The sequence below is a fragment of the Brassica napus genome, chromosome C5 (genome assembly GCF_020379485.1).
Source record: "Brassica napus cultivar Da-Ae chromosome C5, Da-Ae, whole genome shotgun sequence".
Classification (NCBI taxonomy): Eukaryota; Viridiplantae; Streptophyta; class Magnoliopsida; order Brassicales; family Brassicaceae; genus Brassica; species Brassica napus.
The window spans coordinates 45,635,123-45,659,677 of record NC_063448.1 but is presented as its reverse complement, the minus strand read 5'-3'; the positions used below and the strand labels follow the sequence as shown (position 1 = coordinate 45,659,677).

General features: G+C 38.3%; 4 protein-coding genes, 1 long non-coding RNA gene, 1 other non-coding gene and 1 pseudogene across 9 annotated transcripts; 2 read left to right on the top strand and 5 right to left on the bottom strand.

Annotated features, from left to right (window-relative positions):
- Positions 1 to 1,812: 1,812 nt before the first annotated feature.
- Positions 1,813 to 8,935, bottom strand: LOC106435472. 4 transcript variants are annotated; one of them, XR_007323872.1, is made up of 10 exons: positions 4,976 to 8,935; positions 4,530 to 4,891; positions 4,410 to 4,446; positions 4,237 to 4,330; positions 3,713 to 3,954; positions 3,119 to 3,603; positions 2,915 to 3,031; positions 2,722 to 2,845; positions 2,260 to 2,434; positions 1,813 to 2,000 (listed from the first exon to the last, which is right to left on the bottom strand). It is a non-coding gene; the product is annotated as an uncharacterized LOC106435472 (long non-coding RNA). The 4 variants fall into 4 exon arrangements; XR_007323871.1 differs by lacking the exon at positions 1,813 to 2,000 and having other exon boundaries at positions 2,120 to 2,434; positions 3,119 to 3,300; positions 3,415 to 3,603; XR_007323870.1 differs by lacking the exon at positions 1,813 to 2,000 and having other exon boundaries at positions 2,120 to 2,478.
- On the bottom strand, positions 4,036 to 4,159 carry LOC125588208 (annotated as a pseudogene).
- A 240-nt stretch (positions 8,936 to 9,175) lies between the features above and the next one.
- Positions 9,176 to 11,646, top strand: LOC111213060. Its single transcript, XM_022714718.2, has 4 exons — positions 9,176 to 9,535; positions 9,608 to 10,009; positions 10,717 to 11,131; positions 11,210 to 11,646. The coding sequence occupies exons 1-4, from the start codon at positions 9,277 to 9,279 to the stop codon at positions 11,409 to 11,411; spliced, it is 1,278 nt and encodes a 425-aa protein (XP_022570439.1). The 5' UTR covers positions 9,176 to 9,276; the 3' UTR covers positions 11,412 to 11,646.
- Positions 11,647 to 11,727: 81 nt separating this feature from the next.
- On the bottom strand, positions 11,728 to 12,440 carry LOC111213061. The gene has a single exon (XM_022714720.2). The coding sequence runs from the start codon at positions 12,101 to 12,103 to the stop codon at positions 11,876 to 11,878; it is 228 nt and encodes a 75-aa protein (XP_022570441.1). The 5' UTR covers positions 12,104 to 12,440; the 3' UTR covers positions 11,728 to 11,875.
- Positions 12,441 to 13,974: 1,534 nt separating this feature from the next.
- LOC125587296 (putative F-box/LRR-repeat protein At3g18150) lies at positions 13,975 to 14,681 on the bottom strand. The gene is made up of 3 exons (XM_048757535.1): positions 14,672 to 14,681; positions 14,352 to 14,515; positions 13,975 to 14,259 (listed from the first exon to the last, which is right to left on the bottom strand). The coding sequence occupies exons 1-3, from the start codon at positions 14,679 to 14,681 to the stop codon at positions 13,975 to 13,977; spliced, it is 459 nt and encodes a 152-aa protein (XP_048613492.1).
- LOC125587620 (putative F-box/LRR-repeat protein At3g18150) lies at positions 14,351 to 16,297 on the bottom strand. The gene has a single exon (XM_048758430.1). It carries the CDS (start codon positions 15,668 to 15,670, stop codon positions 14,756 to 14,758), a length of 915 nt encoding a protein of 304 aa, XP_048614387.1. The 5' UTR covers positions 15,671 to 16,297; the 3' UTR covers positions 14,351 to 14,755.
- A 7,917-nt stretch (positions 16,298 to 24,214) lies between these two features.
- On the top strand, positions 24,215 to 24,321 carry LOC125588104. The gene has a single exon (XR_007324500.1). It is a non-coding gene; the product is annotated as a small nucleolar RNA R71 (small nucleolar RNA).
- The last annotated feature ends 234 nt before the right edge of the window (positions 24,322 to 24,555 follow it).

The window sequence follows — 24,555 nt, the reverse complement described above, 5'->3', positions numbered from 1 at the left end:
TACGACATATCTACTACACTCTTTTTTGAATCAAACATTCCATTATATTGCCCCAAAGTTTAAATCTAATTGACTGAACCTCTTAGGCCTAAGAAACCGAACTTCATCATCATGATCATCATATAAAATATAGTCGAAGCCACTTATATATTTTCATATATTCATGCCAAGATAAATCAAATTGACATATCATGTGGGAATGTCAAACTGAGTGTTGGGTCTCTTTACTATTATTACTAGGGGTTGGTCCGCCCTACGGGCGGATGAGTTTACAATAAAAATATTTAATATTTTAATTTTATAAAACTTTTAAAAATAATAAATATAATTTAAAATTATATTGTAAATTTTATTAAAATTTGTTGGTTTGAGATGAAAGAATCATTAACGGATTTTAGTATATATAAAACTATTAAATAAAAATAATTAAGGAAAATATAATGATTTATATTTTTTCTTTTGATTTTTATTTCACTTTGATATAGTTAAAGAAAATATAAAATAAAAACAATTGATACATTTTTCTAAGAGTTTCAAATTTTAATATTTGACACTAATTAATTTCACACGATATTTAATTAATCCATTTCCAAGATAATCAAATTGAAAATATAATGTAATGTAATAAAATTAGAAAAAAAAATATATTTTAAAGTACTATATAAATTGTTCAGAAATGTCATAGATAATAATTAGTATATTTTATTTAACAACAAATGAAGTTTTATAATATATGTTTGTTTCACTTTATATTCGATTTTCAATTTATAATGAAATATTATTTATTTTTAAGTTTTTATTACTTATCTTTTTTTTAATTATTTTATCATTTGTCAAACTTTGTCTTATAACTAAAATTATTTGTTGAAAATTTTCTATTGCTAATTGATAATATTGTTTTTCAGATTAATATTTTTTTAAATTAATAAAATATTACATTTTTTGAAGTTTACTTGAGCTTCATACCACATTATATCATATATTGTATTTCGAAAAAAATAGAATTAACCAAATCATATTTAACCAAAATAACTTAAATGTTGTGTAACTATTAATAATTTTAAAATTAAGATGAATCTAACCACATACATATTCTTTCTGGAAAAAAAAATTCTTCAAAGACTAAACCAAAAGAAGTAGTTTAATCCTTTAATGTTTTTTGTGTTGGCTGTTTTGGTGTTTTTGTTTGTTTGGGTCATTTTTTACGTGCTAGTATTTGTACGATGTTGATAAAAAAAAGTATTAGTAAGATGCTGTTGGGGATCTAGAAAGTTGAATTGTCGCAGATGCTTTAGAAAGATTTTTTTAATGTCTTATATTTTTTAGTCTGTTTGCCATAGTCCAAAGTTACCGATCACAGTTTTTTATAGCTTCAGTTCTAGTCTTCGTAATTTTTGAAAAAGAATACGTAGTTTAATTAAAGAGAAAAATGTAGTTGAATTCCATTTATTATGAAAGCTGAGATAAAAAAATCGAGACCATGGAAATACATCGTGTGCTCAAATTAAAGAAAGAGACAAATTTGTTCATTTTCTTGTAATAAAGCATATGTCATACCAATTGTCTAGATTTTGTACTGATGACATGTTATTGTTGTTCTCATGCTCCAGTAATTTGTTAAGTAACAATCAAGTCTAATATCTCTAATTTTATGGATTATTTTTTTAATGCTCTTCCAACAATTGGCCATCCAGATTTTGTTTAGTATCTACCCCGAAGGAATCGAACATTGGTTGACCGACTTCATGCTCTTCTCTTCATAATATTATTATACCATAAAGATAGATAGCATTGTCATATTAATGCTTGAACACTTGTTCAATATCTGTCATATTGCAAGTTAAAGATATGAACTACTGGCACACCAGTCACCCAACTTACATAGGGAGTTAAAATCTTCGAACCTTCTTGACTTCTTGTTAATAAAATTAGGGTCGTCAAAGTTTGTGATTTTGGATTGTCACGCATGAAACACTGCATGTATTTATCCTCAAAATCAACTGCAGGAAAGTTCTGTTATAACTCTATGTCTATGATCTTAATTTGTCCCTACAACATAGGTTTTTAAAATTTAAATGTAGACATAAGTAAAAAAATAATCGAAGGACACGGTATGGAGTTAGAGTTACCATTAATATGTTTTATTTAAATATTTATCTGAGAGCATAGAAATTGAAAGAAAATTATGTAATGTAAAAAAATATATAATGTGAACTTAAGCTTGTAAGAAATAGAAGGGTTATAAGGTAGATCACTTACTCTGTGCGAGCCTTCTTGAGTGGGCAACCAGCTCCTGGAAGCTGTTGCTGCTATGCAATGATTCTGCCATAATTGAGTTCATCACTTGTTGCTTCTGCTGCAGATGGACCCCTGGGGTTCATGGAGAGGTCATTACGTCAAGTGCTCGGGTCAGTGGCACTTGTCTTGTCACCATCTAAGCAATTGCAGGAAATTTATATCAGGATAGTTGTGCCCACCCTGTCAATGATTTTTTATGAATTACAACGCTTCTTAGTTCACTGATTTCAGCCGCACGCACATTAGTCAACCATGAAATTTCGGCATAGAAAACAAAAAACACTGCAGACTCTGTACCATCTGAAATGGACAGCTCCACACGATATCTTCAAGTTTTAAATGTTGCAAATGTCTAAGCAGGATATGTTGGTTGGCGTAAATGGTTTGTGCGATGTACACAAATGTAGTTAATGGTCTGCTTACCTGACAACACCAACAGAGGTTAAGTCACTACATGCAGGAAGAGATCCCATTAGAGCAGGATATGTAGCACAGCCACTGCCCGTTTCAATCAACTCAGCTTTTTCAGTGCACAAAACTCGGTAACCTGTAATGCAAGGAAGTGAGGGACATTAGTAATGAGACATATGCTAGAAGAAACAGTTAGGATTTTAACCTGTGGGGTCGAGTTAACAACGTATGTGTTAAGCTCAAAGACCGTCACAACTTCAATTTTCTTACACCTTCATATTTGGTGGAACTTGTGAAGCAGTTCACGTCACCAACACCCAAACTACACATATAATTTTTCTTTTGTGTTTTAATTGTGGTCTTTGTATAAATAAGATATAAATTTCTGATTGACGATCGAAAGACTTACTCGGATGAAGGTCTCACTTGCGTTTGTCTTTGTCGAAACAGAAATGAGTGCCAGAAGTTGCATTCAGTAAGAGGCGGCCTGGGAGATTGACAAAGATAGTTAAACTTGTTTTAAAGACGAAGTTCAAGATAGATACCTCCGACGAATTTTGGATTAATGCTGGTAGCTACGATCACCTTAGGCTTGACGCCAAAAGATATCATTGAGGGAATATAGGAGACAAACCCGCTCATCAGTTTATGAGAAGGAACTGAAAGATCTATAATTTATCATCAAGGAAATTAGAAGAGACAAACCTTTGCATCAAGGAGGAGCATGTCAAACCCCCATTAACTCCCCTCCCTCCCCTTCTTCACGTTTCTTGTTTCCCAAAAACGCAGCAGGTGCGTAACCACAGTTTCAGGACATAAACCGCACTTCAAATCAGAAAGAAGTATATGGGATGACACCACTGTCGTAGGTTACGTTTGAAAGGTAGATACAACCTGATTGATAAACAGAACAGTAAAATCATATATAATAAACAGAACAGTAAAATCATATGGCAAAACGGGCAGACTCCAAAACATCGAATACAACAACATAAGCAATCACCTCAGCATTGATCTCAGCGTTCTTGAGAGAATCAAGAACAAATTGAGCAGATTTAGCAGGCCAACGTTCTTGACCATTGGAATGCATGTTCTTAGCTAGAGCATTCCTTCCAACACCTCTGCAGAAATGGGTGAAAGTAATAGCCTGTTTGTGAGCTATCACATCCTCAAGGTACCTCTTGGCCTTGAGCAATGGTAGCTTCCTGATAGCTTCCTGACAGAGTGCACTGTTTAGCGAGTGTTCTGTTTCAAATAAACAGAACAAAAAACACTATGAATAACATTATGACCTCATTAACTGAACTATTAGTCACTATCTAGAATGAATTTATCATCATGTACTGAATCTTTATAGCTATAAGAAAATTAAATTAAGATTCACCCAATCAGGATGACCATTTCAATGTCCCTGAAGTATATGTTAATTGCTACAGATCTCTGCTTTTTATCAATCAGGTTGTATTTACCATTATCCTAATCGCAAATCTAACTAACTTCAAAAGAGACGAAAGAGAGAGTTTATACCTTGAAGTGAACCCTAAGATTGACCAATTTGAGATTGTCCCATTGATTCCTATGAATATCGGAAACTTCTATTTCGATCCTCTAGCCTTGCAATCTGCAAAAAACCAAACGCAAAAATAGTCAACAAAATCGAATACAAAAGAGCGAGAAATGTTACTGAGAAGGATCCTTACACTTGGTCTGGTTATTGTGTTCTTGTGAGTGCTTCACCTGCGAAATTAGCAACACTTAATAAGAAAATCAGAAGTACGATTCGTGCGAGAGAGATGAAGTGAGAAGCTTAAGCAAGTTACCATGGATGCGGTTAACAAAAGACTCGGCTGCAGAAGCGATTCTTGGTCTTTGATCAAATAAAAAATAGAGCATCTTCAAACGACTACTAACTCTAGAGCAGCTTCAAAAAATAGAGCAGCCTTAATTTGAGAAATTGATTTAACAGCATGATCAGACTCGTCAGACCAAGGTGAGAGCCACTAATAAAAAATAGAGCAGCTTCGATGGAATCAAGACCAAGAGCAATGATATTAAAATAGTTATAAAATTCAAGCTCTTTGTCTTCTATACGTGAAAAATGCGGCACAATCTCCACTCCACTCACTCTCTCCATGACACGCTTTGCAGCTACCTCTTCCTTAGGCTTTCCTCATCCTCAAGTCTAATTACAAAGACACACAAACCAAATCAATCAATCGTATATGAAACTATTAATTCTTACATGAGAGGAAGAAGGAGAAATCACCTGAAGAGGAACTGGCGATTGAGATTGGTGACTTCGATCCGATCCATGTCAATCACATCCAGATTACGAAACCCAGAAAGGGATCAGATCTTAGGAATCAGATCATTGTCTGCGAAAAAGAGAAGGAAGCTAAGGTTCGTCGAGGAGGTCCTCTCTTTTTGCGTAAAGTAACGGGCTTACGGGCTAACTCCGTATCAAAAAAAAAACATAGAGGCCCAATCGATTCTGACGTGGAAGAAACATGCGATGCCATTGGCTAAATATTTCATCCGACGTAGAGGGCCTAAACGATGAGGGTATTCCCCTTTTAGTATTGTACTAGGTCCGTGTCCGCGCTACGCGCGGATTGTGCCATTATAAAATTTTCCTTTTAATTTAGTATAAAAATATCATTTGATTATTTTGTCATAACGAACCAACAAAGCATGAATTGAAAAGTAGCTATTAATTTGTTGTTCTTTGTTTATGTTTTATTGATGGTCTCTTTTAGTCTTAAGATGTACTTACAACAGAACTTTTATGCATGTAAGTTTAATATTTTCAAAAAAATTCAGATCAATTAGAGTTGGGCATTTTGAATAGGATATAATGAGAATTAAACCATGCATATCGAGATGAAGTGGTTATACTTTTCTTTAGCGAAACATATTTTGTTTTTTTTTAAATCATTGAAAACATGTCGACAGTGTAACTTTTAAAGTAGCATTCAGTATGAAACAAAATATTTCCAGCAAGATAAAACAATTTTACGACTCGAATATTTATTCCAAGAATCTTCTTCTTTCTCTGCCCTTGTCACTTTTGTTGTTTTAGCCGATGTAACCCTTTTGACGTATAAAAAAACACATGTATTCATTAACAAACGATAGTCTAAGAAATAGATCTGTGACTAACCATAATATATTAACACAATGAATGCTACTTTAATCCAAGAAACGGATCTGTGATAGACACCACACAAAATTTGAAACAGAGAACATCAATTTAAATTTATCTTCACGGCAAATGTACTCACCTGAGTCTTTGTAAATCCCTCCAACAAACTTCCAGGCTGTTTCTGCACCCCCACAAGACTTTTTTAATAAAAAACACCATTAGCTGATGTAGATTTTTATAGAAGAAATATTCATGATTCTTGAAGAAAAACTAACCTCAGATGAGAAAACGTGACCGTGAACACTGAGAACTTCATGCTTTCCAGATTTTAAATCTTTTAGTTCTCATTTAATAATCAGAAACAAAGGATGACATAATAAAAAGAAAAGAAACAGTATGACTTCAGATTTTTCATGTATAGTTACCGCTGTTAGGCTTCGAATTGTTTGCCACCTTTTGCTCTTTCTCAACATTACCCATATACGGCTCTTCTATCTCCTTTTGATACTCACTTCTTGTTTCATGACTTACTTCCATTCTAAGAATGTATGCGCCAACATCTCAACAGTCACATATCAATACCGCGTAGCATTTATGTAAAACATTCATTCACAAAAGTACACTTAACTTCTCTTTACGTTGTTCTGCCTCAGATGTTCCTTCTTCCAAAGGCTTCGTTGGTGCATAGTATAACTGAGGGTCTTCTTTCGTCCTGAAACAGCTGTCCACATGCAGTCAAACGACTCAAATGCAAACACATTAACATTACAATTTCTACCTACTCATAGTATGAACTTTCACTAATGTTAACTAATATTAGTAACTAAGCCTGCTGCTGTAGTAGTACCTGGAAAGAAAAAGTATTTAGTGTGGCCGACTGATCAAGAGATATAGAGAGACGAATATACAAACGTACCCTGAAGATTCATCAAAGACATAATCAGATTGCAAGGCTTCAGCTCTGGCTATGAGCAACCACAAGATCAGGCTATAGAGAATCAATGGGTTTGTTGGAAGATGATGTGTTCAATGCTACTGTCAAGAAGATGATGCAAAGAGTGAGTACTTGAATAACATGCCAAGTGGCTTGCAGTGGATGCCACTCGTCTTTGTCCCCATGAACTGGTGTGAACTGCCCCAATGTCCTTTTCACCTTCTCTCATCAAACACACATATTAGCTAGGACCATGTGCATGCATCTTGAGGTTGAACAAAACCTTAATTTGCCAATAATGTTAGGCTGGCGGCTAATGACAACCCACTCATATGTTGGACCATCGAAAATAGCGTATTGTACACATTCCAGCCCAAATCCCTACCAACATTAAAAACAATATAAAAAAACATTACTCAGCTCTATATAACAATTGATTGAAGACAACGTTTCAGGTTTCTCTTTTCCTGCGTCAACATTGTGTGCAGTTGATGCTCATATGACTGTAAGATAAAACCATCAAGAAAACAAAGGAAGATTATCACAAATTAATGAAATAAGTAACAATAGTCATAGCAATTCTTAAGCAAGATCATGAACAGATATCTACGTTTGCTTCTAATGAATAAGCCTTCTATTTGGTACAGATGGTTCCAAAAACTTAACCACGTTCTCAGCTGTTAGTGCATTTTATGGGGGTGGGTTCTCATCTTTATGATCCTAAAAGTGTGAATAATATCAGAAACATCCAACTTTAGTTTGAAATACAGACGTAAGTTAAAAGTAAAAGCAATACCTAAACATGATTTATAGAAGTCTACAACTTGTTGGTTAATATATAAGTTCAGAAGATGATTTAGAAATTACAGGAAAGAAACCAAATCTCTTGTTCAGAACACTTGGCCTTAAGCAAAGCATTTTTGCAAGTAACCTCGTGGTGCAAAGCTTTCACCTGAAACATATTCATTCTTAAACAAAGAAGTGAAGAACTGACACAACATGTGAGCAAGGAGTAGTAAGTTCTGGTTGCACCTTGTTTCTAGAAAATTTTATCTCCTGTAGAAAAATAAATGGTTTTCTTTGGTGCATAGGACCCTAAATTAAACCAAGATATGTGTGCAAACTGTGTATTCCTCCATTTACAACTCGTATCTGCTTAGCTCAATTGTTTTACATTTTTATTGATTAAAGAAAATACTTTTACATCTCATGATCTCAAATAAAACCAAAATCAAATCTAGTAATTAATTTAAGACAATGAGATCGCAAGTTAGAGACTTACAAACCCAGAATGAGATGTCAACCTTACTTGCCGCTAAACATGTTTCTTGAAAATTAAGATCCTCTTTGAGTTTGAGAGTTAGTGATATCAAAGAAACTCTGTCTCATCTTGTGACCAATGAAGATCTTTTCATCATTCTCTCCTATTTTTATACCTATTTCATATGAAATTCAAGAAGTAAAGACTGAAGTTCAAAACTGAAATAAACCCAAGAAATACTCCTTTTTTCCTGATCAAGATTAAAGGGAAAAAACATTAATCTAAATTTCCGAACCTCATGCCATAAGGGACATATTAGTTGGCTTGAGCCAAAAGACTACATGTTGTTTGTCAGTCCCTCCGATCGTAGTGGTTAATAACACGGTCAGCTGTTTAGAAAGTTTTGAATTATCCGTAACAGAAGAAGGAAAAAAACTTAGATTGGATCAACAGTCTAGAAATTGTAAAGATCTCCAGAAAATACAGAATCTTGAAGAAAATAAAGACTCTTACCATGGAGATTCAAATCAAGAAGGAAAAATCTGAAGTTAATCTCTATGATGCAGACATGAAGAATATTTAAGAACATGTATCTTTGGATTTGAGCAAAAATTTGGTACCTTTGTTGCCGTACGTGCGTTAGGATCTGTGGCAAGAATAAGGTGTTAATCATTTCTTGGTTTTGGCTGAAATTTTCCACTTATACATTAAAGATGAAGCGGTAGGAGTCATTTAGAGGTCTTTAATATTAATTTGGTTTTTAGCAAAAATAAATAAATATTAATTTGGAACTCTATTGAAGATGAGAATTTAATTGTAAGGTATATGAAGAGATTGAAACTTTTGGTTTTCTGGTTTGTGCAGGCAGCTAATACTAATAGAAAATCGGAAGAAGAAGTAGCAAACCGTCCGCAAAGTTTCATTTTTTTCAAAGAAATATGATGTGGATTTTACAAAATGACATGGCAGTTTGATAACATATGATTAGTTGATTTAATTGGCTGAGGTGGATAAGCCTCCTTCAATCCCTTTTTAGTATAGTATATAGATTGATTACTAGAGCAAGGGCTTAAAAAGGGTCCAGTGTCAAATTCGTAAATTAAACAAACATTTGTGCTGTGACAAAAACAAACATTTGTGTAAAGAAAAAAATCACATTTTTGTAAGCACTTAGAAAATTTACAGATAGAGAGAGCTCGACGACCTAAAACCCTAAATCTCCGATCCGCCATGAGAGGAGCTCTCTTCAGAAACGCATCTCTCTGCGCTCGCAGACTTCTCCTTTCTCCTCGAATCAACACTCATCAACCCTCCTCCTCCTCCAATGCTCGTTTCGTCGCTCCGATCGCCACTCCGTTTTTCCCCAGATTATTCTCCTCCGAATCCGATTCCTCCGGCGAGAACCCTCCTCCTCCTCCTCCGGAGTCTTCTTCTCCAATTGAATCCACCAACAAGAAAGATCTCGCTGTAGAAGACGTAGGAAACAAAGGTAAAGCAAAAAGATTGGAACTTTAATCTGTGTAGCTAAAGATCTTGATATTTGCTTTGTGTGTGGTTTCAGAGCTTAAGGCCCGTATAGAGAAGTACTTCAACGAAGGAAACGAAGACGCTTTACCCGGAATCATCGAAGCTCTTCTCCAGAGAAGGCTTGTTGACAAGCACTCGGACACGGATGACGAAGTGATGGACTCGCTCCAGAACCAGCCTTTCAAAGACGATGTGAAAGACGAAGACTTTGAATCTGATTTCGAGGAAGCTCACTCTACTGACGACGAGCTCGAGGATCTGTATAATTCCCCTGAGTATGTGAAGAAGAAGATGCAGAGCAATGAGTTCTTTAATATGGATGAGAGGAAGTGGGATGTCATTGTTAGAGATGGGATTAGGCATGGGATTTTGAAGGATACTAAGGAGTGTGAAGAGATTCTTGAGGATATGCTTCACTGGGACAAGCTTCTTCCTGGTAATGTTGTTGTTATTTTTTTTTTTTTTATATTGAGCTTCATGGATTCATATCGTTAGACTTTTAGCTACCTTAGCTTCTCACATCTTTATACGGTTAATGTGTTTCCTTATACGGTTGTTATGCTTTATGTTTGGGATATTGCTAGAATCGATACTAGGAGACTATCTTTGTTTTAAGATTCATTGCTTCTCGGGTCACCAGGATCATTTAGAGAACACATTGGTTTGTTTATTCATTGCAGCTTTTTTTTTGTTGGACTCTTTGTTATGCTTTATGTTTGGGATATTGCTAGGAGAACTATCTTTGTTGGACTCTTTGAAGAGGATATGATCATTTTAAGATTCATTGCTTCTCGGGTCACCACTCACCAGGATCATTTAGAGAGCACATTGGTTTGTTTATTCATTGCAGTTTTCTTACATTAAAAATTCATGGATTCACTTCTTTAGACTTAGCTACCTTAGCATCTTAGTTTTGAGGTGTTGTACTCTTCAGGGGCTAGGCTGATTGATATACTTATGTACTTCCTTATCAGCTAAAATCACTCTCTAATGAGACTGTGTATTTGCTGTTATTTTTTTTTTTGTATTTGGGATATTGCTAGAATCATAGTAGTGTCTTTTCATAGAGCATATTGTTTTTTTTTTCTGTGATGCGTTTATAAGAAACATCAGGGAAACCCTCTGACTGTATTTTCCATTCAGATGACTTGAAGAAGAAAGTTGAAGCGAAGTTTAATGAGCTCGGAGACATGTGTGAAAGGGGTGAAATAGAGCCTGAAGCAGCTTATGAGCTGTTTAAGGAATTCGAAGATGAGATGGTGATTCAATATGGGGATCAAATGGAAGCTGCGGGACCTCCCAAGTTTGATGAAACGGATCCTTCCTATAGCAACACCAACTTGGATGACCCTCCCGGTAAAGGTCCAATCCTTAGGTGGCAGTCAAGGATTGTTTTTGCTCCTGGAGGCGATGCTTGGCATCCAAAGAACAGGAAAGTTAAACTGTCTGTTACAGTGAAAGAGCTCGGACTCTCTAAGCATCAGGCTCGTAGGCTAAGGGAGCTCGTGGGAAAAAGATATGATTCAGGGAAAGACGAGCTTACAATCACAAGCGAGAGGTAATGCAACTCTTTAAACCTTATCAAAAAGCCTTTTCGTCACAGGACAAGAATGTTGCTATAACACACTTGTCACAGGTTTGAACACCGAGAGGAAAACAGGAAAGACTGCTTGAGGACGCTATACGGGTTGATAGAGGAAGCTGCGAAGGCTAACAAGATCGCTGAGGACATAAGAACTGCTTATGTGAAACAGAGGCTCCAAGCTAATCCAGCTTTTATGCAGAAACTACAAGCCAAGATCATGAGGTCTAAAGAATCAAATCCCATCAACGCATAATGAAACCTCTTCCTGGTTCGTGCTTTTGTTCTCGTTTCACGAAAGAATCGAAGTTGATCGTCTCTTTTTGGACCATCAGTTGATCCGGTTATGGGATCCATATTTGTTTTGGTTTTGCTTCTCCTCTTCTCATGAAACTTAGTCGTGTTGTTAAGGGCTATTAGGACCATGAGACACTCAACGTTTCTTTTATGGATAACGTTATGAATCTCCTCCCCTGAAATTTGGGTTTCAATATGGGATTTGGATCGGTTTTTCCGGTTTAGAAAGAAAGTGACTACAGAAAAAACAAAAGATAGTTGTTCTATGCATCATGTTAATTTAACTTTTAAATCGTTATGCAGTTGCTTTAGTAATACGATTTATAGAAATTCTTATATTTATGAAAAAACAACGAAATAGCTTATGCCAATGATAACCACAAAAGCCACAATACCACCAAGTCACGGCGAATATGAAGAAACTCAATCTCCACAACCACCGCCGCAACCGGCACCACCACAACCACCGGCAGAAGGGGTATTGCCGGAAGTGGCTTTGTTGTCGGATGCTCCGTCAGCACATGAGAGTAACAGAGCCGAGAGGACACAACAGCTGAACAGAGCCAAAAACACAATATGAAGAAGGTAACTAACATGGAACTGTGTTGTTGTTGTCGCCATGCTAATCACATCTTCTAAATGTCTCGCCATTCTCTTTTGAGATGTTTTGATGTGGATGAGGTTTGAGTTGTTTAACGTGAATGGGTATTCATCCTACTTAAGTTTTGTTTGTTTAGGCACTAAAAGTGCAACTCATTCAGATGAATCATCCGGATGACTTTTGAAAATTTAGGCTTAATTTTAAAGTTCATTCAGCTGAACCAATTTGGATCATTTGAACGGAGATGGTTCATTCAAAATTGTATAATGTCTATTATACCCCTAATGTAATTCACAAATTACAAACCTAAACATAATATCATTTTTGACACAAACGAAAACTGATAAAACTACAAAAACATTTTTTCCCGTGCTAAAAACTATTTTTTCACGCCAAAACCCCAAAACGCATTTTCCCGCTAAAATTGCAAAAAAAAATGTTTTCACGTCAAAATTGCAAAAACGTGTTTTTCCGCAAAAACTGAAAACATGTTTTCATGCCAAAATCACAAAAAAATGTTTTCACGCCAACACCCCCAAAATACATTTTTCCGTCAAAACACAAAAAAACACGTTTTCCCGCCAAAGTCGCAAACCGTGTTTTCCCGCCAAAATTGCAAAAAACGTGTTTTCCCGCCAAAACAAAAAAAATGTGTTTTCCCGCCAAAACCAAAAAACGTGTTTTCTCGCCAAAACCGAAAATTTGTATTTTCCCGCCAAAACCGAAAAATCTCGTTTTCCCGCGAAAACCGTAAAATGTGTTCCCACCAAAAACGCGTTTTCCCGCCAAAACCGCAAAAACGCGTTTTTCCGCCAAAACCGCGTTTTTCCGCCAAAACCGCAAAAACGCGTTTTCCCGCCAAAACCGTAAAAACGCGTTTTCTCGCCAAAACCGCAAAAACGCGTTTTCCCGCCAAAACCGCAAAAACGCGTTTTCCCGCCAAAACCGCAAAAAACGCGTTTCCCCCAAAACCGCAAAAACGCATTTTTCTGCCAAAACCGCAAAAACGCGTTTTTCTGCCAAAACCGCAAAAATGTATTTTCCTCCAAAAACGCAAAAAATGCGTTTTCCCGTCAAAAACGTGTTTCCCGACAAAACCGCAAAAACGCGTTTTCCCGCCAAAAACGCAAAAATGCGTTTTCCCGCCAAAATCGTAAAAACGTGGTTCCCTCCAAAACCGCAAAAACGTGTTTTCTCGCAAAAACGTGTTTTCCCGCCAAAACCGCAAAAACTTGTTTTCTTGCCAAAACCAAAAAATTGTATTTTCCCGCCAAAACCGGAAAATATCGTTTTCCCGCCAGAACCGAAAAATCTTGTTTTCCGCCAAAACATAAAAAATGTGTTTTCTCGCTAAAACCGAAAAAACTTGTTTTCCCGCCCAAACCGCAAAAAGAAAACTCGTTAATTTTGAAATAATTCTAATGTAAATATATTAAACTAAATAATTAAATGTAATATAGTTAAAATTAATATTAAACATATGATTAAATCAACACAAGAATATTTTGGTAATTTCTTTACTAAACTCATTTGAATGGGAATGAAAATAAAAAAACAAACATAAGATCCATTTAGATGATTCATCTAGATGAGCTATGTAGATGGACAAACAAACAATCACAAAAATCTGAATGGATCATTTGAATAGATCATACAAATGAATCATTTGGATGGAGATGGCAAATGGTGAAACAAACAGCCCCTTATTGTTGATATATTCGTACGTACGTAATCATTGACTTTTAATAAAATTAATCGGGTGACTATAAGGTTTTTTTGAATATGCCTTGTTTAAGTAATAAAATAAAGAAAAACTGCAACAGAAAAGACATTTTAGAAGATCTTACACATCCTAGTGTAGTCCAAAAGACGTAGTAACAACACTTCAACCCCCTATGATTCAACAGCTCCGCTGATGTTATCACCATTGTGATGTTGGTGGAAGAGGCCCAATGATGACATTGTTGTTGTGAGCAAGTGTTGCAGTCAGGTCTTCAATATAAGACTTAAGGTAACGTTTATCCAACAATAGGACCATCTTGTCTGACTTCTCTGTTTTTTCAAGAACAAGTTCCACAAATGCAGTGACATGCTTTGGTTGTACATACCAACAAGACGTATTCCATTTGAAACCATCTTTAGACGATCTCCAGCATTGATCCAGTTTCAAGGATTGTGATTTCAAGTATTGGTCAAGATGATGCTCCTGTACAAACAAAAATAAGTTACTAAAACGGTTCCTGGATAGATTTGAACTCGATAATAACTATAGAAAAAGAGGTTGTGTGGTAAATATACCGGTATGGCCTTGCTGGAAGTCCTTCCACCTACTACTAGCTTCTCTAAATCAGGAGAGTTTTGTAACTGCCTTTGTATGCCAGGAATAACATACTGAGAGATCACTGTATCCAGAGTCAATGATTTGACCTTGAGCATCGGGAAATAAACACCACGAATCTCAGCTAGAGATAAAATCTAACAGAAAAACAAAAAAGATATAGTGAATATTGATTAGTACCAAGCTTAGAATTTTCAAAATTTCTTAGAACTATAAAAAAACTCTAAAGAAAACTAATTAATAGTCCATATAGAAAACATTGACCGTGCAACTTACTGACCTTTAGGCATTAGAGAGTGCTATTATATGATTATGAACCAAAAAAAAAAAAGTGTACCTGAATTTTCAAAATTTCTTAGAACTATTAAAAAAAAAAAAAAAAAAAAAAGTGTACCTGAATAAAGTTGCTCCCAAACGTAAGCTTCTCTGCGTTTTGTAACTTCTCTAGCATCTCTAGCACCTTGACTTGGAGTTGGAGAAAACCAGGTTGGGTAAACTCGAAGAAAGGCTTATTAGTTGGGACATAGCAAATATCCAACTTAGCTTCGGTTAGAGAAGCGACATCAACCAAAGTACATGACCTCATAGAGTCTAACAATCTGAGACAGTGGATGTGTGGTGCCACAATCTGCCTTGGCCCCCGTGTCTTCAAGTTACGGTTTACTTCCAACGTTCTCAGACGTAGGGATTTGCTGAGATCAAGAACCTTTAGTCTACTGCAGTGGTACAATCTTAAGTATTCGAGAATCGGACAGCCGGATAGAATCTTAGCCATGGATTCATCAGAGAGACTACAAAAACTCAATAATAACTTCTGCAACGATACCCAAGAAGACCCATATCGACACTCCATAACCATCTTTTGAGTGAACTTAATGTTGAGCTGTTTGAAAGAGGAACTGTTGTAGAAGAAATCAGGAAGCTTATACTCTTCATAATACGGTCTACGAACATCAAGGGATAGATTCTCAACGTTGCGTGACATGGCGAACTTGATCCACGTGTCGATGTATGGTATGTTCTTTTTGATTGGTGATATTAGGAGGTGAAAGCTCTTCATCTTGGGAGCTGTGTAGAGAGCTAGGGTTTTGTTTATCGAATCTGCCGTCAGGGTGTTGGCCTTTAGGGAGAGAGAAGGTATGTCGCACCATACGTGTCTCCATCGTTTTGACAAGAGGGATGTTTTGATGGCTAATTCAATAGGAACAAAGCAGAGTATGCGTTGGCGGATCACAACTGGTAGATTGCTGATCAAGTCTTCAGCTTCTTCGGTCAACATCTCGTCTGCGATCTTTATTTGCGATATGCTGTATTCTTAATAGCGTTACTTCAGCTTCCAATCGATTTCTTTTTCCTTTTTTTCGGCGGAATGAACTTTATATTATCGATGAAAAATAATCACAGTTTAGGGGAGTTGTTATTACACGTGGTACATAAGAATGAAAGAAGAAATTTCCATTTTCTGGGATTGCTTGAGATCCAAGTAAGTCCGCTGGTTTGAAATTTCCATTTTCAAGGAGATGTTATTTTTTGTTTGAAAGTTGCAGGGGAAGAAGGGGATTTGGATAAAACTACCTCTTGGTTTAGCTAATCTTGTTGAATCTGCTGTTACTGTAAGAGACTTTTTCTCGATAAACTTTTTCTTGTTCTGTTTTGTTTGTTGACTTTTGGTAATAGACTTGTTTTGTGTGTTTCAATATTCAGGAAGGGTTTAGATATCATCACGCAGAGCCTTGTGTACTTGATACTTGTCTCTTGGATCTCTAACACCCCTGATACCATCCCTGCCAATGCTTCTCACATTGTTGGTGTTGGTGTTGGTGCTTGATGTATCGAGTTTTAACCCGATTGTCTAACTGCAAGTGCACAGTAAAGTACGCAGTAGTAATGCGGGATCGAATCCACAGGGACCGATGATCACACGTAGAGTTGCAGACAAGTTAATAGCTACAGCGAATCAAGATATGTTTTTGATGGTTTTTATTTAATTTTCTTAGGTGTCACAAAACATAAACAAGCATGTAAAAAGATTATTTAAACGATTTGAAAACTATTTTAAAACAAACGTTGGGCATTGGGAATTCTCAGGGATTTCTTTTTAATCAAGATACAATTAATGGAAGACACAGGGATATATTAAGAACCGTCTAGAACTCAAACACGATATTAGAATTAACCTACTTCCGTAGCGCTAATTCTCTATGTTATAGAAATCTCCACACTAACTTCCGCTGAGTTTCAATTTCTAAACAAGCATTAAGAACAGGTTCAATATGTTCACAAAGCGCAATAACATCAACTTCCGAGGGTTAAGGACACTTTGCTCATCTAAAGTATTTTCGGAAGTTCAAACAATCACTTTCGGTGCATCAAACAATCTGAAATCATGAACTAAGTGATCAATTCAGTTCAAGCAGTAAGAAATCCATTAGATGAAGAACCAAAACGTAATCCCTTAGTCTACACACGTTTTATGGATCAAAACATCAAGAAATCCCCTATGAGAACCCCTAAACCCAACTAGATGACTACTCACACATAACTAAGCAAGAACAAAACGATTTTGATGAAGAAAACATGATAAGATTGTATTAAAACAGAGTAAAGGTTCAGAAGATCTTCTCCAAATGGTTTTGAGATGAACTCCTTTACAAATCTTCACAAATCACACCAAAACAAGTACAAAACACTCAAATCTCTCTCTAGAACTTGTAAATCTCCTCTTTGGTCGCCCCCTGGTCTTTTGTGAGTCTCCAAAGTCGAGTTCTTCTGTGAATTATTGAGGGGAGTGGGTAAAAAGGAGTGAAAAGCTCGTTTGTGCGTGTGGAGCCCGTAGCGCCTGAGATCGGTCGATCCACATGGCTCGGATCGGTCGATCTAGTGCATGAAAGCCACAGATCGGTCGATCCAGGTAGCCCGGATCGGTCGATCTCGTGCTCTGTGCGATCAATACTTCATTCGGTCCATTGTTCGGTCCATCTTGCTTCTGAATAAATCCCGAATGCGTTCTTTTCTTTCAAGCTATCTAGTAACCTGCATATTACACTTAAGAACACCAAAACGCATCAAATAGACCAAAACATTAATTAAAACCGACCATTTAATTGCTCCAAAACGAGTTTAAAACCGTTAAAAACACGGAATATCAACTCCCCCAGACTTGAATCTTTGCTTGTCCTCAAGTAAAGAGGATTAAAATTTAGGAGCTCACTAACCCTCAGTAGACCTTATCTTGTGATTTCGCTAACCACTTAAATCAGAGACTGTCAAGGCATTCATTCTAAATCCCCACCAAGACCGCGCAAACCTTTCCATATTTCAGACCTGCAAGTCTCAGTTTCAAGTAATCAACTCTTTACATTCATTAAAAAGTGCGTGACCTTTCCACCAAAGATATCTCCATCAGGTATAACGGGCTCGGTGTTTGGGAGGCTGTTTTAGTGTTTAATTAGGTGAGGCTCAAGTGTTTGTGGGTATCAGCGATAACAAAAAAAATGCAAAACATTATGCAAAATCGCTGGAGAAATCGAGTATATTGATAACCATGTTTTCGAACTGCTCAAGTCTCAAATGATCAAAACCCAACAAATCTCAAACTCTAACTCCAAATTTAGACAACGCATCATCTCTGGTACACAAAATAAAAATAAAATGTCTAAATCAAATCTACTGAATGAGATATAAACATGAACTCTTTTTTTTTTTTTTTTTTTTTTTTATTTTTTTTTTTTTTTTTTTTTTTTTTATATTATTATTATTATTATTTTTTTTTTTTTTTTTTTTTTTTTTTTTAGAACGAAAACTTATACAAACCGAAATCGAATATATACACTGCGATGCAATCACACACTTACAACACCCAATTTTTCTATTTACACCTCTAGACACACAGGTCCGTGTCTAACCACCTAAATGTTCCGATCCTACCTAAGCAGTCGGATGAACCATGTCTACCCTAATCTTCTCCATTGTTTTTGCACATGTATGCACATATGATCAGTGTGTAAGAATGCATGGAGATGAAATAAAAGGGTAAGGTGTAGGTGAGGTACCAAACTATTGATGAGTCTGGCCATTCAGGATTATTAAAGAGTGGTAAAATGTGGTAAAGAAAATCCTGAATGTGTATATGGTGTACCGTTTCCTGATGTTGATTCCTGGTCAAAAGAAATTAAATTCATTAATGGTCAAAAATATTTGAGTCGATTACAATTCACCGAGACTTGATAAAAGATTTAAAGAGAGGTTGCTTGGTCAAGTGGTTCCTCGGTTTGTCTGCGCTAACAGTCCTGAAAAATGGTCAATATGAAATGTAATGCACAACACACAAGGAAATAGTCTAATAATCATCACAGGGTCTGAGAAAAATACGTAGAGAGTTTTTTTTTTTTTTTTTTTTTTTAAAAAACAATCAAATCCGATAAACTAAGAAAATAAGAGAATAAAAGCAATATGGTACATAAGTAGCATCCTCCCCCAGACTTACTTCACACCGTCTCGGTGTGAAAATAATTCCAAGAGAGATTACCGATCAGGCGTTGCGGTCAGTGCGCCTCTTGGAGCGCCTCTCCAAGGCTCCATCATCGTCAGAGTCCTCCGCTGCCTCAGGTCCAGCAGCGGTGTCGTGAGCGCCTTAGATCGACCGATCCATACGTGTCGGATCGACCGATCTCTTACATGGATCGCCCGTTCTGTTTCTTTAGGATCGATCGATCTCTGCCTGATCGTGATACATGCCTGAAAATCATCTAAAAACACAACCAAAAATCAATTCACACAAGAAAATATAATCACAAAAGAGAAAGAAAATCAAACCATGTGGGTTGCCTCCCACTCAGCGCTTGTTTAAAGTCGCGAGCCTGACTATTTTGTTGTCCTTAGGCGAGATCGGGTTCCGATAAAGGAATGTTGGTTCCTTCTTCGGGTTTTGCATCTGTGAAGTAAGGTTTTAGCCTCTGCCCATTGACGGTGAATTTCCTCCCATTGTCTTCCAAGACAACAGCTCCATAAGGTCTAACCTCTGTGATGGTGAAAGGTCCGGACCATCGAGACTTAAGCTTTCCAGGAAATAGCTTGAGTCTAGAGTTGAACAGAAGGACTTTGTCTCCAGCAGCGAAGTCTCTCGGGATTATCTTTCTGTCATGCCATGCCTTAGTTCTTTCCTTGTAGATTTTGGTGTTCTCATAGGCGTTCAACCGAATCTCGTCCAGCTCGTTCAACTGAACCATCCTCCTTTCTGCTGCGGTTTTAATGTCGAAGTTCATCAACTTCGTTGCCCAAAAACCACTGTACTCCAATTCCACAGGTAGGTGACAAGACTTTCCATAGACCAGATTAAAAGGAGTGGTGCCCAAGGGAGTCTTGTAGGCGGTTCTATACGCCCATAAGGCATCATCAAGCTTCACAGCCCAGTCTTTCCTTGTTTTGCCTACAGCCTTCTCCAAAATTCCCTTGATTTCTCGGTTCGATATTTCAACCTGCCCACTTGTCTGAGGATGATAAGGTGTAGCTACCTTATGCTTTACTCCATGTTTCTTCAGCAGTTTATCGAACGTCTTGTTGATGAAGTGAGAGCCTCCATCACTAATAACCACTCTCGGGATTCCGAATCTTGGAAAAATGACTGTCTTGAACATTTTCTTGACAACACTAGAGTCATTTGTCTTGCTGGCTACTGCTTCCACCCACTTGGAGACATAATCAACCGCAACCAAGATGTACTCATTTCCATAAGAAGATGGGAAAGGGCCCATAAAATCAATTCCCCATACATCAAAAACTTCAACTTCAAGGATGAAATTTTGGGGCATCTCATTTCTCTTACTGATGTTACCCTTCCGCTGACATGCATCACACTTTGAGACAAACTCATGGGCGTCTCTGAAAAGTGTAGGCCACCAGTAACCAGCCTGCAGGACCTTAGAAACCGTCTTGAATGTTGCAAAATGGCCTGCGTATTCTGAGCTGTGGCAGTGGAAAAGAATCCCTTGCATCTCATTCTCCAGAACGCATCTCCTGAATAAACCATCTGAGCATCTCTTGTAGAGGAAGGGATCATCCCAGTAATAGTGGTTCACATCTCTCATGAACTTCTTCCTCTCATACCCCTTCAGGTTCGGTGGTTCAATTCCAGCACATAGGTAGTTTGCAAAGTCTGCAAACCATGGGAGATCATCCTGAATTTGTCTCATGACACAGCAATCAGCCTGATCCAAATACTCATCCTCCAGCAAGGTGATCACATAGACATTCTCCTCGGGTAATGTATCATCCAGTGGTGTTTCAGCTTCCACTCTCATTCGGGAAAGATGATCTGCCACTCCATTTTCTGCTCCTCTCTTGTCTCTGATCTCAATATCAAACTCCTGTAGCAGTAAGATCCACCTTAAGAGTCTCGGTTTAGCATCTTTTTTCGTCATCAGGTACTTCAAGGCTGCATGATCTGTGTGCACAATTACTTTCGAGCCCACCAAATAGGACCTGAACTTCTCGAAAGCATAAACTACTGCCAGCAACTCCTTCTCAGTGGTAGCATACTTGATTTGAGCATCATCAAGCGTTCGGCTGGCATAATAGATCACATGGAGTTTCTTGTCTTTTCTCTGCCCCAAAACAGCTCCAATCGCGTAATCACTTGCGTCACACATTATTTCAAATGGCAAGTCCCAATCTGGTGGCTGCACAATGGGAGCACTGACTAGAGACTTCTTGAGAATCTGAAACGCAGCGAGGCAGTCAGCATCAAAAACAAACTTCGCTTCTTTGCACAGCAGACGGGTGAGTGGCCTCGCTATCATAGAGAAGTCTTTGATAAACCTCCTGTAGAAACCGGCATGTCCCAGAAAACTCCGAATATCCCTCACTGTCCTGGGAGGCTGTAGGCTGGTCATAACTTCAATCTTTGCTTTGTCAACCTCGATACCCTGCTCTGATATCCTGTGACCCAAAACAATGCCATCTTTCACCATGAAATGACACTTCTCCCAATTTAACACCAAGTTCTTCTCCTCACATCTTTCCAGCACCTTGCACAGATTAGCAAGGCAGTCGCTAAATGAAGAACCGTAGACTGAGAAATCGTCCATAAAAACCTCCATAATGTCCTCAATAAGATCAGTAAAGATCGACATCATGCATCTCTGGAAAGTTGCAGGAGCATTGCACAATCCGAAGGGCATTCTCCTGTAGGCAAAAGTACCGTATGGGCAGGTGAATGTTGTCTTCTCTTGGTCGTCTGGATGAATGGGTATCTGAAAGAACCCGGAGTAGCCATCGAGAAAACAGTAGTAGGGGTGGTTGGCTAGTCTTTCCAGCATCTGGTCAATGAAAGGAAGTGGGAAGTGGTCCTTCCTTGTGGCTGAGTTTAGCTTCCTGTAGTCAATGCACATCCTATGCCCTGTGACTGTTCTGGTAGGAATCAGCTCATCCTTCTCATTTGTGATGACAGTGATGCCACCCTTCTTAGGAACCACATGAACCGGGCTCACCCAAGTGCTGTCTGAAATTGGGTAGATCACCCCTGCACTCAACAGCTTTAGAATCTCCTTTTTCACAACTTCCATCAGTTTGGGATTCAGTCTTCGCTGGTGCTCTATGGACGTCTTTGACTCATCCTCCAAGTGAATCTTGTGCATGCAAAGATCTGGAGAAATACCTGTAATATCATCCAAAGAGTACCCCAATGCTTTTCTATACTTTCGCAATTTTGAAAGAAGCAAAGCGGTCTCCACATTATTCAGGTTAGCACAAATAATAACAGGATATGTGGAATTCGGTCCCAAGAATGCATACCTCAGCCCAGCTGGGAGGGCTTTAAGTTCCACCTTTGGAGCATTCTCCTCACTCCAATCTGGTTGGGAGGATGACGGTTTGACGGTTTTATCGGTGCCTGAGTCTTCAAGGCTGACATAGGCGACATGCTTCTCAATCGGTGAGGCTGAATCCAAAATCTCAGAAAATCCAACCACTTCTTGGTTCATGAACCCGAACTCACTCTCTCTCTTTGGGTCAATGCGACTTGTAGAGGATCATCAGTGTGCAACTCTTCATCCATTTCCTCCACCAGTTCAGTCAATGTATCAACCCAGAAAGTCTGTCCATCAATAGTCGGATTTTTCAGCACCTTCTCCACATTGTATCTCATCGCCATGTCTCCTAGACGTAAGTCTATATGCCCATTCTGTACATCAATCATGGCTCCAGCAGTAGCTAAAAACGGTCTGCCCAAAATGAGAGGATCTTTAGGTTCCTCTTCCAGCTCCAGAACTACAAAATCGGTAAGCACGTATCCCTTTCCAACACCAACAGGGATGTTCTCTAGTACACCGACTGGTCTTCGCACTGATCGGTCAGCAAGGACCAAGGAGATCCTTGTAGGTTTGTAGTTCGTCATGCCTAGCCTCTCAGAGACAGAGAAAGGCATTAGGCTCACTCCTGAACCCAGATCGCAGAGACTCTTCTCAAAAGTAAGTGATCCAATGCGGCATGGTAGAACAAATGCTCCGGGATCTTCACGCTTTTTAGGCATGACATTTTGTAGAACTGCGCTACACTCCTCATTGAGCATCAACACACCCCGCTCTAGGCTCATCTTATCGGTAAGAATCTCCTTCATGTACCTTTTAAGAGAAGGTACCATCTTCACCGCTTCAACAAATGGCAATCTCACATGTAACTCCCCAACAAGGTTCTTTAGCTTCTCGTACTCACGTTCTTTGATCTTCTGCCTTGGTCTGGATGGGTATGGAGCCTTAGGAACATAAGCAGGAGGCGCCACATACACCTCTTCAGGTTCAGAGGAATTTGGCTCGTCGACACGGGATCGGTCGATCCAGATGGACCGGATCGGTCGATCTCCTTCCCCTTGGATCGGTCGATCTGTTCTTGAGATCGGTCGATCTCTTTCTCTTTCGATTCCTCAATCGTTTTTCCACTCCTAAGTGTTATAGCATTCACAAACTCCTTGGGATTCGTCTCTGACTTCCCTGGTAGAAATCCAGGTGCTGTTCTGCTGCTGGAGGCGGTTTGAGCAACTTGCTTTTCCAAAACTTTCAAATGGGTGTTCAAAGCTTCGAACTTCCCATTAAGCTCTCCATACATGTTATCCACCTTGGTGTTTATCTCTGCAGTGCTATTCTTCTGACCTTCTAGCACCATTTGCAGCATCTTCTTAATTTCGTTATCCTGAGAAGGCTGTGACGAAGAGGCATTTCCTTGATTCTGATAGTTGTTGTACTGCTGCCTTTGCTGAAATCCTGAGTTGCCCGAGTTGTTCCCCTGATATTGATTTCTGTTCTGAAATCCTTGGTTGAACACACTCTGGTTCTGATTCTGGTTCTGCCTGTTTCCTGCCTGAGGGTAGGACTGATGTTGTGGATTCTCCACATTGTTGCTCCGGTAAGACAGATTATTTTGCTGATTTTGATTCCACCCAAGGTTCTGATTGTAGCCTCTGTTGTAGTTTCCTTGACCACCAATGTAGTTCACATCAGCCTGCATATCACTTGAATCATCACCAACAGCTTCTTGTGAGGAACGATAGCCTTGCTCCTCCACAAATTTCACAGATTTCTGATCTCTCTTGAGAAGCATCTCAATCTTGGCATTCAGCTCATCTATCTTCTTGGATTCATAACCAACACCCTTCTGGCTGGTATCAAACCTTGACTTGCGGTTTGCTTTGCTGGATGACAGGTTGTTCAGCAAGGTGTAAGCTTCTTCAACAGTCTTGGTCATGAAATCACCATTACTTGCTGTGTCCATGGCATCTTGACTCTCTTCATGAACTCCATTATAGAAAATGTTCAGCAAACTCACATCAGTGTAACCATGGTGAGGGCAGTCCTGTGTGTACTCCTTGAAACGCTCCCAAGCCTCATGAAAGCTTTCTGAATCAAGTTGCTGAAAGCTTCCAATTCTGCTCCTCAGATATGTGGACCTTGACTTGGTGAAGAAATGCTGTAGAAAAGCAGCTCTTGTCTCTTCCCATGTAGTAAGAGATCCTGGAGGGATGGACTTTAACCATCTGATAGCTTTATCAGCTAAGGAAAACGGGAACAACCTGCATTTCAAAGCGCCTTGAGGAACTCCATTATGTCTGCTGGTGTCACAGACTCGCTCAAAATGCTCCAAGTGATACATCGGGTCCTCAGACGGGTTTCCATG